This window comes from Mustelus asterias, chromosome 24 (assembly GCF_964213995.1).
Source record: "Mustelus asterias chromosome 24, sMusAst1.hap1.1, whole genome shotgun sequence".
NCBI classification, from domain to species: Eukaryota; Metazoa; Chordata; class Chondrichthyes; order Carcharhiniformes; family Triakidae; genus Mustelus; species Mustelus asterias.
In genome coordinates this window covers 35,986,480-36,002,114 of record NC_135824.1, presented here as the reverse complement: position 1 = coordinate 36,002,114, position 15,635 = coordinate 35,986,480, and the positions used below count along the sequence as shown (strand labels likewise).

General features: G+C 46.0%; 1 protein-coding gene across 3 annotated transcripts in view; it reads left to right on the top strand.

Moving 5' to 3' along the window:
- Positions 1–15,635, top strand: part of cemip (cell migration inducing hyaluronidase 1) — a 257,616-nt gene that overhangs the window by 206,957 nt on the left and 35,024 nt on the right. For 2 of the 3 annotated variants that reach the window (XM_078241557.1, XM_078241558.1), the window contains exons 15-19: positions 1,469–1,538; positions 1,664–1,792; positions 3,841–3,926; positions 5,716–5,847; positions 11,691–11,726. In XM_078241557.1, coding sequence (XP_078097683.1) covers positions 1,469–1,538; positions 1,664–1,792; positions 3,841–3,926; positions 5,716–5,847; positions 11,691–11,726 — 453 coding nt within the window. The remainder of the gene's footprint in view (positions 1–1,468; positions 1,539–1,663; positions 1,793–3,840; positions 3,927–5,715; positions 5,848–11,690; positions 11,727–15,635) is intronic. The other variant, XM_078241559.1, reaches the window with a different exon arrangement.

Here is a 15,635-nt window from a genome sequence, read left to right as displayed (position 1 = left end):
GATGCAGTAGTGATCAAACATGAGAAGAAAGGACTGAGCATAAATTGTAAGGAAACAAAATGTCTATTGGTGTCCAGAAAGAAAATCTCAGCAAAGTGTAAGATCACAGTGGAGAATGAAAAGGTCCCACAGATAAATATGGTTACCAGGAAGTAAACATTGGACAGAAAATGCAACCAAGAAATAAGATGAAGGATTCGAATGGCCAAAGAAGCATTTCAAAAAGTGAGAAAGATTATGATCAACTCATTTTAAAGTATGTGACAATGAGGTTGTAATGACTCAGGAAGCCTGACTGGAAAGGAACATAGTTTATTACAGACTGTAAAGTAATACTACAGCCCCTCCCCCTGTGGTGTACACACACTGCCTGGGACTACCGTTCAGTAGGTCCAGTCCTCGGCCTGCCCTATAAAAGGCTCAGGTAATGGGTTCCAGCTGGGCAGGCCGTTTCCTTTTACCAAGGCAACTCATAATCAGTGAGCCCCCCAGGGATATCAATCAGAAAGCTCACTAATGCCTCGGGCTTAGGAAATTCGGCATGTCCACTATGACTCTCACCAACTTTTACAGATGCACCATAGAAAGCATCCTTTCTGGTTGTATCACAGCTTGGTATGGCTCCTGCTCTGCCCAAGACCACAAGAAACTACAAAGGGTCATGAATGAAGCCCAGTCCATCACACAAACCAGCCTCCCATCCATTGACATTTTCTACATTTCCCGCTGCAGCCAGCATAATCAAGGACCACACGGACCCCAGAAATACTTTCTTCCGTCTTCTTCCGCTGGGAAAAAGATACAAAAATGTAAGATCACGTACCAACTGACTCAAGGACAGCTTCTTCTCTGCTGCCATCAGACTTTTGAATGGACCTACCAAAAAATTAAGCTGATCTTTCTCTACACCCCAGCTGTGACTGTAACACTATATTCTTCACCCTCTCTTTTCCTTCTCCCCTATGTACCCTATGAACAGTATGTTTTGTCTGTAAAACACACAAAACAATATTTTTCACTGTATCCCAGTACGTGATAATAAATCAAATAAAATCGTTGGGGTTATCACAGATTTAACATTATTCTCTCAGTCACAGACCATGTTCCTTTACAGTTTCGTAAGCCAAGCTCACTGGTAGATGTGACCCTTTAGAAGCTTGGAACTTGGTATCAAGTTGGATTCTGCATGGTTCAACATTTAACTCAGCTTTTGAAAGGTGTTAAAGTGGATACACTGGAGAGAAATTCAGTGAAAACCTTTACATGAACTATTCTATTTTCGTAAAAGACCAGATTCACAACGCTACGAATAATAATATTGTGAGTCTCTTAATAAAATTTAACTTCCTTAATATAAATAGCCTTTTCTAAACTGCATGGTACATGTGCAAACTACCACGGTATCATATAAGCAATTTTTGTATTAATCACCACTTCAACAAGGTAAACCTTTGCTGTTCTATTACAGTGCTGTCTCCACATTTTGGATTGCAAATCCCAATAACAATCTCATCAACTGTTCAGCTGCAGGCTCGGAGGTAGGTAGTCTCCTGTTCCATATGTTCGCATTTAGAGTCACGTGCTGGCTGTTTTATTGTGTGTTTAAACTGCAGAGAAGCACCTTTTGGAAGTTCAAGCATTCGTCTGCGTGTTTACATTGCAGGAAACGGGGTTTTGGTTCATTTTCCACCATGTGCCCACGGGGCCTTCGGAAGGAATGTATTTGCCGGGTTATTCTGAACACGTGCCACTAGGAAAGTTCAGCAACAACAGAGCTCATTCCAACTACAGGGTAAGCCTGCACGCAATCCTGCAGCGAGCCACACTAAAGGAGCGGGATAAACAACTTTATACTCGCACAGCTGGTATATGTTGCAAAATGTGGGCTGCTGTGCATATTTATGAGCACATTCCGAGCCATTGTGACTTCTACCAAAAGGCTAAAAATAGGAAATCCTCATTTTAATAAAAAAACAAAATACTGCGGACGCTGGGAATGAAATAAAACAGAAAATACTGGATAGACTCAGCAGGTCAGGCAGCATCTGTGGAGGGAAAAACAAAGTTAAGCGCCAAGATTTTTTTGGCACCCCGCAGCGTTTTTCTCAGCGCCGAGAGGCAGCGTACCATTGGTGGGAGGCAGCTGACATTGGCTAGTGGCAGGATCTTCTGGTCCCGCCGCTGTCAATGAGATTTCCCATTCTTCCTGCACCACGCTGCCAGGAACCATGCGGCGGGGGTGTACCGTCGGCGGGAGCCGCAAGATCCCGCCGGTGTGAAGAGCTGGAAGATCACGCCCAAGGTTTAGAGTCCATGTGACTCTTCTACAGAGCTTCATTTTGAGCCTCCCTTCCCAACGCAATGGTTGTGTGTCTAAATTCCATCGCCAAACATTGACACCCGACCAACTGGGAGAAAGAGTTTGGACAATGATGGAAAGGTTAAGGTTGTCTTGGCCATGTAGCCTGTCCTGCGCCATTGTGAACCACAATCCTCCATTCGAATGAAAAACTCATCCCCTGAAAGAGGGGAACAAAAGATCAAAACCCTTGGCTGGTTCGGAGGAAAGAAATCTGAATATTTTGTTTCTGACCAATCTAAGTGATTAAATCTTGTCCAGGAGATGGCGCTGCTCCTGAATTTCTAGCTGGGCCTACTATCTGCACCTTCCAATGCACTCCTCAATCTCCAAGATCTTGTGTTGGGTTACTTTATGGTTTCAGATAAGATCTTGTTGGTCACAGTCACGCTAACAGGATGAGGCTCCTTCATAGACTCAGAACATGCCTTTTGAAGCTTTTATTTCACTAAAGGGAAGTTTCTTTTTAAAAATGGGAAGTCCCGTAGAACTCTGAAAGCATCATTGCTTTATGGTCCCATGGGAGACCTTAGATGGATGCCCACACAGAGAACTTGCCCTCACTCGAAGGCCCGAAATTGGCCTTTAGGCCTTGGTTGTGAACATAGGAGGAGCAGGCCATTTAGCCCCTTGAGCCTCCTCTGCCATTCAACTAGAACATGGCTAATAATTTATTATTATTTCATTACATTTATTATTATTATCATGATTATTTACCTCAGCACCATTTTCCCGTGCTATCCCCATATCCCTTGATGTATTTGGATTCTAGTAATCTATTGATCTCTATCTTGACCTTACTCAATCGTGTAAATTTCCCAGTCCTACCCACTTTGGGAAAAGGTCTGCCGATCTTGGACAGGAAATTCCGGTCTCAGGGTGGGCTGAACCAGAAAATCCCGCCCAATGACGGAGTTGCCACAGCCCTCTGGGGAACAAAATTCCAACGATTCACCCCCACCTGCTGAATGGAAAAATTCCTCCTCATCTCAGTCCTAAGTGGCCTGCCCTTTACTTGGAGATAATGTCCCTTGGTTCTAGACACCCGAGCTGAGGGAAACACCCTTACTGCATCTAGCCAGTCAACCCCTTTAAGAATTTTGAATGTTTCAACGAGATCATCACTCATTCTTCTAAACATCAATGAATACAGGCCCACTCTCCTCAATCTCTCTTCAGAGGACAGTCCCACCATCCTCAGAATCAGTCTGCACTCCAGTGCACTCCCTCTGTGGTGAGTAAGGAGACCAAAATTTTACTTTGGCCTAACCAAGGTTCTATACAATTGAAGCAAGACACCAAGGCGAGAGGATGGTGAATTGCTGGTGCTTTTTGCATCTCCGCAGATAGATGACCATTTTAATGATGACTAATTTGGTGCCATTTGCCTCATGGATCCTGTTCAATATTTGGAATCGTCATTGTACCATTTTCATTAAAAGCCGATTAAAAACTCAAATCTTTTTCCACCTATTTTTCAGGCGGGAATGATGATTGATAATGGAGTCAAGACAACGGACGCTAATGCAAAGGACAAGAGGCCGTTCCTCTCACTGGTTGGTGCAAGGTGGGTTCACAAAAAGAGGCTCATTTAGAAAGTGCCCACGAAAAATATCTGTGGGCCGAATATTATGGGATGAGGTGGGGTGGTGGGCAGCCCCCCCTTTCCCCTCTTCCCCCCTTTCTCCTCTTCCCCCCCTTTCCCCTCCTTTCCCCTCTTCCCCCCTTTCTCCTCTTCCCCCCCTTTCCCCTCTTCCCCCCCCTTTCCCCTCTTCCCCCCCTTTCCCCTCCTTTCCCCTCTTCCCCTCCTTTCCTCTCTTCCCCCCTTTCCTCTCTTCCCCCCTTTCTCCTCTTCCCCCCCTTTCCCCTCTTCTCCCCCTTTCCCCCCCTTTCCCCTCTTCCCCCCCTTTCCCCTCCTTTCCCCTCTTCCCCCCTTTCCCCTCTTCCCCCCCTTTCCCCCCTTTCTCCTCTTCCCCCCCTTTCCCCTCTTCCCTCCCTTCCCCCCTTTCCCCCCTTCCCCCCTTTCCCCTCTTCCCCCCCTTTCCCCTCTTATGCCCCCCCTCTTCACCCCCCTTCCCCCCTTTCCCCCCCCTTCCCCCCCCCTTCCCCCCCCCTTCCCCCCCCCTTCCCCCCCCCTTCCCTCCCCCCCCCAACCGAGAAGCAAGATGGACATGCAGCCCACCTCATGCTAACCCATTACACATTCAATCGCTACTGTGGATGGGCTGAACAAGGGCCAAATGGGATTTCCATCCCTCGCTGGGGCGGAGGTCCTGCCCTTCAGGCACTGCTGACCAATCCGATTGGCCAGAAGCTCCATGAATTCTGGTACCGGTGTATTAGTGGGCAGTGCTGAAACCACAAGAAAAGGAGGGAGAAAGACCCATTGGATCCCCGAAAACAGCTAAGTCCAAGGTCTTGGGCAGAAAGGATTTGGGCAGTTGAGGCAGTGGTTGGTGGGCTGGAGTGGGGGCGGCTGGGTTTCAGGCTCTGGGTGGATAGGAAGAAAGGGGCGGTTCTACCTTGGAGGCCTCCCCCCAGTCAGTAAAGGCAGTCTCACCATTGATAGAATCCCCCCCCCCCCCCCCCACCTCCCCCCCCCCCCCCCCCCCCCCCCCCCCACCCCACCCCCTACCCTGTCTTGAAAAGATTGTTCCGTAAATCGATCTGCCCACTCCCACTCATGATGTGGGCAGTATATTATCTGGGTCAGTTTAAAGTTTATTAATTATTGTCACAAGTAGATTTACATTAACACTGCAATGAAGTTACTGTGAAAATACCCTAGTCGCCACACTTCAGCGCCTGTTCAGGTACACCAAGGGAGAATTTAGCACGGCCAATGTGCCTAACCAGCACGTCTTTCAGACTGTGGCAAGAAACTGGAGCACCCAGGGGAAACCCACGCAGACACGGGGAGAAAGTGCAAACTCCGCACAGACATGTGACCCAAGCCGGGAATTGAACCCGGGTCCCTGGTGCTGTGAGGCAGCAGTGCTAACCACCGTGCCACCGTTGCCTTGGTAACCCGCCTAATTGACCCTTGATCTATTTAGATATGGTGAGTGGGCTGCTGAGTTTGGAGTCCACACTCTGTCCGTGTTATGAGGGTTAGCTCGGGGGTGAGTGGGCACCCACCCTGTTTGATGTGCCCTCCTCCTGCCCCCCCGCCACCCCCGGTGAAATGGTGCCTGGCCGGGGCACAGGAACTGCAGCCCTGTGTTTCACACAATTCACTGTTAAAGGTATGAACTTATTAACTGTTCGTCGGAAAAGTTTAACTTTTTTCTGTAAAGTTAAAGCGTTGCACTTGATTTTTTGGACCATATTAATAACTTGTCTGAATTCTCACTTAGGTACAGTCCCCATGAGGGAGCTGACCCTCACAAGCCAAGAGAACCTGCTATTATCAAAAACTATATTGCATTTAAAAACCAGGAGCATGGCGCTTGGCTTCGTGGTGGCGACGTGTGGTTGGAGGACTGCCAGTAAGTTCCAATCCACTCTCTTAAAAATTTTAGAACCATAAAATGTGTTTTATAGGTTGGCAATGCATGTTAAATCTAAATATACTGAATCCGCACTCTCGATATTACTAACTTCTCGTATTACACAGATACTAAATACTCAGGTCTGGTCGCCACAGTAGCAGAAGGATGTGGATGGTTTGGAGAGGCTACAGGATGTTGCCTGGTTTGGAGGGTATTAGCTATGAGGAGAGATTGGACAAACTTAGTTTGTTTTCACTTGAACATCGGAGGCTGAGGGGCGATCTGATAGACGCTTACAGAAGTGTGAGAGGCATGGACAGAATGGATAGTCCAACGTGTGAATTTTACCATCCCGCCCACCACGGGAATCGTAGCGGATGGGACACGGACAAGTCCCGTCGACCTCGGACTGGATCTTCCGGCTTTGGGGCGAGCATGCCCGGAAAACCCCGCCCAGAGTCTTTTTCCCAGAGTAAAAATGTCAATTACTAAGGGACATGGGTTTAAGGTAAAAGTGGGAAAGTTTAAAGGAGATGTGAAAGGCAAGTTTTTTTTTTATACAGAGGGTGGTAAGTGCCTGGAATGCGCTGCCAGAGGAGGTGGTAGAAGCAGATACAATAGCAACGTTTAAGAGGCATCTTGACAGATACATGAATAGGCAGCGGATAGAGGGATACGGACCGCGTAGAGGCAAAAGGTCTTTAGAAAGGTGTCATGTGTTGGCGCAGGCTTGGTGGGCCAAATGGCCTCCTCCTGTGCTGTACTGTTCTTTGTCCAGCCCAATACAATAACAATGCATTTATATAGCTCCTTTGACACAGTAAAACTTGTCAAGACTCTTCAATGCAGCCCAGTGAGACAAAAACTGACAGCAAGCGATAATCTGGAACATGGGGGTGCAGTCTCTCGATAAAGGTCGATCGTTTTAGACTGAGATGGATCGGAACTTCTTCAATTAAAGAGCTGTGAATCTTTGGAATTCTCTACCCCAGAGGATTGTGGGTGCTCCATTGTTGAACACACTTAAGGCTGGGATGGTGTTGAGAAGTTCATAGAATCATAGAGACCCTTCAGTGCAGAAGGAGGCCATTCAGCCCATCGAGTCTACACCGACAACAATCCCACCCCAGGCCCTATCCCCCGTTAATCCCTCTAACCTACACATTCCCTGACACTAAGGGGCAATTTGCATGGACAATCAGCCTAACCCGCACACCTTTGAAGTTAGTCTTTGTAAAACTATTTTTAAAATTGTAAAGTGCTAAGAGTTGTAAAACTTCATGTTTCTGTTAGAAAAAGTAGTTTTTTTCCTATACTGAAGAGAAGTAGGTGCATGCTGTACACAGACTGAAACCTCGTGAGCATGGGCAGTGGTGCTGCCAAGACGACAGGTTGCTTTTGAATTTTAACCAATCAATTCAAAATTGGCATTTGAATAGCAGCAGCCTATCAGATTTGAATTTGATAACCGATAAACCAATCCTATTGTGGGGAATTTTGGTATGTCATCAAGGGTATAAAAGCCACAGCTCCCAGCACCAAACTGCCAGACAATCACCGTCTTTGCCAGCAACTGCGTCTGCCACAGTTCGCAGCTTGAGAGAGAGAGGGACAGCAACTGTCTCTAACACTGTAACAGCCACATTTGTGTCTTAAAAGAAAGCCTCATCTCAATCGTAAAAGTACCAACATTGAAAACAGAAGATAAGGAAGTCAGAACATTCTGGAAGATGACAAACCTGGTTAAAATTTTGAGTGACTAAAAATAATATTTTTAGTCACTCAAAATGATTTTTTTTGGTAAAAAGTGGGAGTTGTATCTATCTGAACGGCATTCCATTAGAACAGTGTTTTATTCAGTTTGTTAATTGTTTAGTTAACCTGTTTACTGTTGGTTAGAAGAATAAAGTGTTACTTGTTGTTTTCTCAGAGAGAATCTCAGGTAGTTATTTTGATTTAACCACTAGAAGTTGCTGAAGTGGAGATATTCCCCCTTCTCACACTCACTTTAACAGGTTATGAAGGGACGTACTTCTTTGTGAGTGATTGAGTGTTAGTCCTCAGAGAGGAGATCAACCTCACCATCGTAACAATAGACAATAACAATAGTTTTGGTCTCTTAGAGAATCAAAGGATACGGGGAATGATCAGGAAAGTGGAATTGGAGCCCAAGATCAGCCATGATCGTGTTAAATGGCAGAGCAGACCTGAAAACACAAAAAAATTAAGAATATTCAGACGGGTGGCCAAAAGCTTGGTCAGAGAGGTAGGTTTTAAAGGGTGTCTTGAAGTAGAGAGAGGCGAGGCAGCAAAGGGGTTTAAGGAGTGAGTTCCAGAGCTTAGGACCCCGTCAGCTGAAGGCACAGTTGGCAATGGTGGAGTAACGGAAGTGGGGGATGCACAAGAGGCCCAAACTGGTGGAACACCGAAATCTCTGCAGGTTGTGGGGCTAGAGGAGGTTACAGAGTTACTGGGCAGTGAGACGATGGAGGGATTTGAATATAAGGATGACACTATTAAAATCAAGGTGTTGCTGGAACAGGGACCAATAAAGGTCACAGCGGTGATAGGTGAAAGGGATTTGGTTTTAATGTGAGAACTGGAGGCAGCTCAATGTGACTGCAACAACAAGAAAGGTTTATTAAATAATAATTATTATTATATTATTCACACTCAAAGGTCTGACAGAAATGTTGCACGGGTCTGTTCTCTTCTCCTCCCAGGCTCCTACTGGACTCCTCCCTGTCCCAGGAAGCGCACCCTCGCTTCTGATTGCAAGGCTTCCTGCACTTCCATTCCATCGGGTCCGGCCCAATCATGTGACCCGCAAAGCGTCACTCCTTAAAGGGGCTAAGTTACCACAATTAGGATATAGATAGCAGAGATTTAGGGTGGGATTTTCCAGCTCCGCCCACCACTGGGGTCATCTGACCCCACTGAAGGACCCCAGTGGCAGGTCCCACCATGACAGGTCTGGAAAACCTCTATCATAGATGAACTCAGGTCAATGGAGGGTACAAGATGGGAGGCAGGCCTGCAGTGAGCTTTGGAATAGTTGAACTTGGAGCTAACAATAACAGTGAGGAGGCTTTCACAGCAGGTGCTTGAGCTACGGAAGTGAAAGTAACTGTTCTCGGTAATGGAGTAGATGTGGGGGTCAGAAGTTCAGCTCAGTGTTAAATAAGATGCCAAGGTTGTGAACAGCCTAGTTTGGCCAGAGACGGTGACCAGAGAGAGGGATGAAATTGATGTTTAGGAAATGGAATTTGGAGCAGCAACTGAAAGCAATAGCTTCTGTCTTCAAAATATTTAAATCAAGGAAATATTTGCTCAATCAATACTGGATGTGGGATAAGCTGGGTGACAGTTCAGTAGTGGAGGAGTCGAGAGAGGTTGTTGTGAGGTGGAGTTGCGTATCATCTGTGTACGTGTGTAACCTGAGAACACCCAAGGGGCAACATGTTGATGAACTATTTCACTGGCGCGAAAACCACTCGCCCACAGAAGGTGGTTTGTACGTCAACACCGGGTTTCACTGAAATGAGTTTCTGCCTCACCCTTTCCCTGTTGGCAAATCGTCCAGAATCCATTTGGAAGTTTAATAAAGATTGAAAGGATATCGACCTTGCAATGTTAAAGATATAGCTAGGCCATTCAAATGTGAAATCGGGAAGCACGCTTCCACCTTTGAAACTCTGTTCCCCAAAAGGCTTCACTGGATCAGTAGATATTTTTAAGGTCGGGGTGGATGGATTTTTGGTGATGTGTGTGTATCCAGCACGATTCTGTTTTTATTTCACATTTCCAACATCCACAGCATCTATCCTCGTCCACTTTTCTTCTTAGACACGATTGGATAGATTTCAATTTTGGTCTAATACCCATTCCAGTAATAATAGTTGCCATAACTGGCTGAAAATATTTCTGGAGGTTTCATCACATGACTTCCCATACACGCCCCCCCCCCTCCCCCCCCACCCCCATTCTTCTGCTATTGGTCACCTGATATATCCCTACAAATTGGAAGGCAATGGACTCTCTGTTACCCTATTGGATGATTCTGGAAAGTGAAGGGGCCTTTTGCCCATCTCCAGTACATTTAAGTTAGAGTATGGGGGAGCGTTCCATATTATTTTTGGATGTCCCAAAGGAGCAGGAGTTCTCCTCTAGAGTCTACAATTCATTGTTTTGTGCACTCCAGAGGCTCCAACTAGAATTGCCAATGGGGGTCCTCTTCATGTTATCGGGTCCAGACTGATGTATTAAAACTGGGTGCTTTGAACATCCGACTGAAAGCCTTTTTCAAAATGGCATCAGCAAGTGTTAATGGAAGGCCGACACTCTTATTATGAGGCCTTTTTAAAACTTCATTTATGGGATGTGGGCGTCACTGGCTCGGCCAACATTTATCGCCCATCCCTCATTGCCCTTGGGAAGGTGGTGATGAGTTGCCTTCTTGAATCGCTGCAGTCCCTGAGGTCAGGTACACACACAGTGCTGTTAGGAAGGGGTGTTCCAGGATTTTGACCAGCGACAGTGAAGGAACAGCGATATATTTCCAAGTCGGGATGGTGCGTGGCTTGGAGGGGAACCTCCAGGTGGTGGTGTTGCCTTGTCTGCTGCCCTTGTCTTTCCAGATGGTAGTGGTTGTGAGTTTGGAAGGTGCTGCCTAAGGAGCCTTGGCGAGTTCCTGCAGTACAAGTTGAAAGCGGTACACACGGCTGCCACTGTTCATTGGTGGTGGAGGGATTGAATATTTGTGGAAGGAGTAACAATCAAGCGGATTGCTCTATTCTGGGTGGTGTCCAGCATCTTGAACATCGTTGGAGCCGCACTCATCCAGACAAATTGGGAGTATTCCATCACACTCCTGACTTGTGCCTTGTGATGTGGAGATGCCGGCGTTGGACTGGGGTAAACACAGTAAGAAGTTTAACAACACCAGGTTAAAGTCTAACAGGTTTATTTGGTAGCAAAAGCCACGCAAGCTTTCGGAGCTCCAAACCCCTTCTTCAGGTGCCTGAAGAAGGGGCTTGGAGCTCCGAAAGCTTGTGTGACAGGCCTTGTGGACAGGCTTTAGGGAATCAGGAGATGAGTTACTCACCGCAGGATTTCTAGCCTTTGACCTAGTCTGTAGCCACAGTACGGAAATGGCTAGTCAAGTTCGGTATCTGATCAATGGTAACCCCCAGGGTGTTGACATTGGGGGGATTCAGTGATGGTAATGCCATTGAATGTCAAGGGGTGATGGTTAGATCCTCTATTGTTGGAGATGGACATCGCCAGGCACTCGTGTGGCACGAATGTTGCTTGCCACTTGTTAACCCAAGTCTGCATTTTGTCCAGCTCTTTACTGTCCTATTAGCCCCAGGCAAAGAGAATGGAAATCCACTGCTAACACTGGCTGTTCATTCTCAGTGCAATGATAATTCATTCTTTTTGGCTTCTGTTACAGAGTAGACCCATTCTCTCCCCTTCAAATTCATATCGAATCTCAGAGTGCCAAAAAAAGCAATACCTTAATCCGTGTTATCTACACAGATACATAATGAGGGGGCGAATTGCCCTGGTTACTGAGTGTAGAAAATTATAAACACATGCTGTTTGAATGTATTTATGCTGTCACTACACATAGGAACCAGTGATTGTTTGCTTTTTCATGGAGATTAAGAAGATTGGACGGAATGAGTGCACTGAACAAACTTTGGTGCTGTGAGCTATTACTGAACTATCCATTTGGGTCACCAATGTTTGTTTGATGTTGATGCCTTGGGCCTGGAAATGTTCCGTTTCAATTCTAGTCACGTCATTCTTCACTCTTGTTTGTCCTTTCCCTTTAGATTTGCTGATAATGGAATTGGACTGACTCTTGCAAGGTAAGAGCTTGAAGCAATCAAAGGCGATCTCGGTATTGCTGAATTTGCATTTTGTCTTGAAAAATCATAGAATCCCTAAGTGCAGAAGGAGGCCATTTGACCCATCGAACCTACACGGACAACAATCGCACCCAATCCCTATCCCTGTAACCCCACATATTCACCCCGCTAATCCCCCTGACACTAAGGGGTAATTTAGCATGGCCAATCTACCTAATCATACATCTTTGGACTGTGGGAGGAAACCCACGCAGACCCGGAGAATGAGCAAACTCTGTACAGACGGTCACCCAAGCCCGGAATTGAACCCGGGTCCCTGGCGCTGTGAGGCAGCAGTGCTAACCACTGTGCCACCATGCCGCTGCTCATAGTTTTATGTTAAGTTAAAGACATGGTTAGAGACTAAAGTTCAGAGTGCAGGACGTGATGATGCTTAAAGGTAAGGTGTTTGTTGTTAGTTGACTCAAGTCAACTAATTGTAACAGATTTCTGAGCTTTGAAAGTATAAAGTTTTCAGATTGAGACAGACTTTACTTCCCAATTCAATCTTGCAAGTGGAATATGTAGACGCAGATTGGATTCTGCTTTCCATTCGAATAGAATCCCTACAGTGCAGGAGGCCATTTGGCCCATTGAGTCTGCACCAACTCTCTGACAGAGTACCTTACCCAGGCCCTCTCCCCCACTCCATCCCTGTAATCCTGCCCATTTACCATGGCTAATCCACCTAACCTACACATGTTGGGATACTAAGGGGCAATTTAGAATGGCCAATCCATCTAACCTACACATCTTTGGACTCTAATTGGATATGGCCCGCGAGTGGCTTTCACTGGAGTATTTTGTCCAAGGTTCAGGGTTATGGCTGACACCAAACAGCACATCCCAGCAGAATCTCTCCACCTAGGCTCACATCAATCATGTTGGCACAGAATCCCCTCCCTTACCACTTTAAAATGGTCTGATTGGTTCTGGCATAAACAGCCTGAAATGGCTGCAACAGGAATCCTGTCCACCCCACAACCTTCAGCTTTCTGTCCTCTTCAACTGTATTACCCATGCAGATCCCTGTAAAAGCACCTCCTCCAATCCCCTCAACTGCAGGCTCTGCTTTACACACACACATATCTGCCTCTAGTATTGCTGAAAAAAGATACATGCTGTCAAATCTTTTCATCTTGCACTCATCAGTTCAGGTTCACAGGAATACCAAAACTCAAAGGGAACAATAATTTATGTTGCATGAGAAGAGCATGCTGATTGGTTGGTACAGGCATTGCCATGGAGAATGCACCAGGGAAGAGTTAACTGCCAAGCTCTTGTTTAAATTCAAACCATACAGTCAACAATGATTGGTCAAGGCGTTGTCATAGGGAATGAACTAAGGAATGACTCATCCAGGCTTCTGTGTCGTAGAAGAAGATACAATTCATGGACATGTTCTTGTCAGAAGTTACAGAGGGACATAGATAGGATGCAAGACTGGGCGGAGAAGTGGCAGATGGACTTCAACCCAGATAAATGTGTAGTGGTCCATTTTGGCAGGTCAAATGGGATGAAGGAGTACAATATAAAGGGAAAGACTCTTAGTACGGTAGAGGATCAGAAGGACCTTGGGGTCCGGGTCCATAGGACTCTAAAATCGGCCCCTCAGGTGGAGGAGGTGGTTAAGAAGGCGCATGGTGTGCTGGCCTTTATCAATCGAGGGATTGAGTTTAGGAGTCCGGGGATAATGATGCAGCTATATAAGACCCTCGTCAGACCCCACTTGGAGTACTGTGCTCAGTTCTGGTCGCCTCATTACAGGAAGGATGTGGAAAATATTGAAAGGGTGCAGAGGAGATTTACAAGGATGTTGCCTGGATTGAGTGGCATGCCTTATGAGGATAGGCTGAGGGAGCTCGGTTTTTTCTCCTTGGAGAGACGTAGGATGAGAGGAGACCTAATAGAGGTATATAAGATGTTGAGAGGCATAGATCGGGTGGACTCTGAGGCTTTTTCCCAGGGTGGAAATGGCTGCTACGAGAGGACACAGGTTTAAGGTGCTGGGGTGTAGGTACAGGGGAAATGTTCGGGGGAAGTTTTTCACACAGAGGGTGGTGGGCGAGTGGAATCGGCTGCCGTCAGTGGTGGTGGAGGCAAACTCAATAGGGTCTTTTAAGAGACTCCTGGATGAGTACATGGGACTTAATAGGATGGAGGGTTATAGGTAGGCCTAAAAGGTAGGGATATGTTCGGCACAACTTGTGGGGCCTGTTTTGTGCTGTAGTTTTCTATGTTTCTATCTACAAAGGTCAGAGCCCTGTGTGTGAATATATATAGCTTCTAGCACTGCCATACTACAAGCCCAACCGATAATCTTAAATTGGTTTTCAGTTTATTCTTAGCACACTCAGGATTGTTTAGCAAGTGTTGTCCAATGACAGAATCACGTTTAATATTGGACACTGTGTTCTGAGTTTTACAAGCAAAAGCTGGTTGAGTACAGTCAGTACTTTGCCTGTTGTGTCTAACCGGCCTAGCTCGAATTGATACTATCCGGCAGTTGTAGGAATGTGATTGGAAAGTTCTGGAATCTATTATTAAGGAAGTCTTAGCAAGTGCACTTAGAAAATCATAGTATGATCAACAAACCTGTTTTTTGAGGATGTAATGAGAAGGGTGGACAAATGGGAAACAGTAGATGTCCTATGCTTAGATTTTGAAAAGATATTTGATAAGGTGTCACGCAAAAATAAAATAAATAAGGGCTTATGGAGTTGGGGGGTAATATATTAGCAGGGATGAAGGATTGGTTAACAGACCAGGAAGCAAAGAGTATGTACAAATAGGGCATTTTTAAAAGGGCTGGCTTTGTCGAGTAGGGTGCTGTAAGAATCTGTGCTGGGACCTCAGCTATTTACAATCTATATTATTGACTTAGACAAAGAAACAGAGAGTAATGTATGGAGGATACTGAGAGGCCGCAAAGAGATATGTCTAAATGAATGGACAACAATGTGGGAGATGGAGTGTAATGTGGGGGAGTGTGAACATATTTACTTTAGTCATAAGAGACATAGATAGGATGCAAAGCTGGGCTGAAAAATGGCAAATGGAGTTTAACCCTGATAAATGTGAGGTGATTCATTTTGGTAGGACTAATTTAAATGTGGATTACAGGGTCAAAGGTAGGGCTCTGAAGACTGTGGAGGAACAGAGAGATCTTGCGGTCCATATCCACAGATCTCTAAAGGTTGCCACTCAAGTGGATAGAGCTGTGAAGAAGGCCTATAGTGTGTTAGCTTTTATTAACAGGGGGTTGAAGTTTAAGAGCCGTGGGGTTATGCTGCAACTGTACAGGACCTTGGTGAGACCACATTTGGAATATTGTGTGCAGTTCTGGTCACCTCACTATAAGAAGGATGTGGAAGCACTGGAAAGAGTGCAGAGGAGATTTACCAGGATGCTGCCTGGTTTGGAGGGTAGGTCTTATGAGGAAAGGTTGAGGGAGCTAGGGCTGTTCTCTCTGGAGCGGAGGAGGCTGAGGGGAGACTTAATAGAGGTTTATAAAATGATGAAGGGGATAGATAGAGTGAACGTTCAAAGACTATTTCCTCGGGTGGATGGAGCTATTACAAGGGGGCATAACTATAGGGTTCATGGTGGGAGATATAGGAAGGATATCCGAGGTAGGTTCTTTACGCAGAGAGTGATTGGGGTGTGGAATGGACTGCCTGCAGTGATAGTGGAGTCAGACACTTTAGGAACATTTAAGCGGTTATTGGATAAGCACAGGGAGCACACCAGGATGATAGGGAGTGGGATAGCTTGATCTTGGTTTCGGATAAAGCTCGGCACAACATCGTGGGCCGAAGGGCCTGTTCTGTGCTGTACTGTTCTATGTTCTATGTCATAAGAATAGAAAAG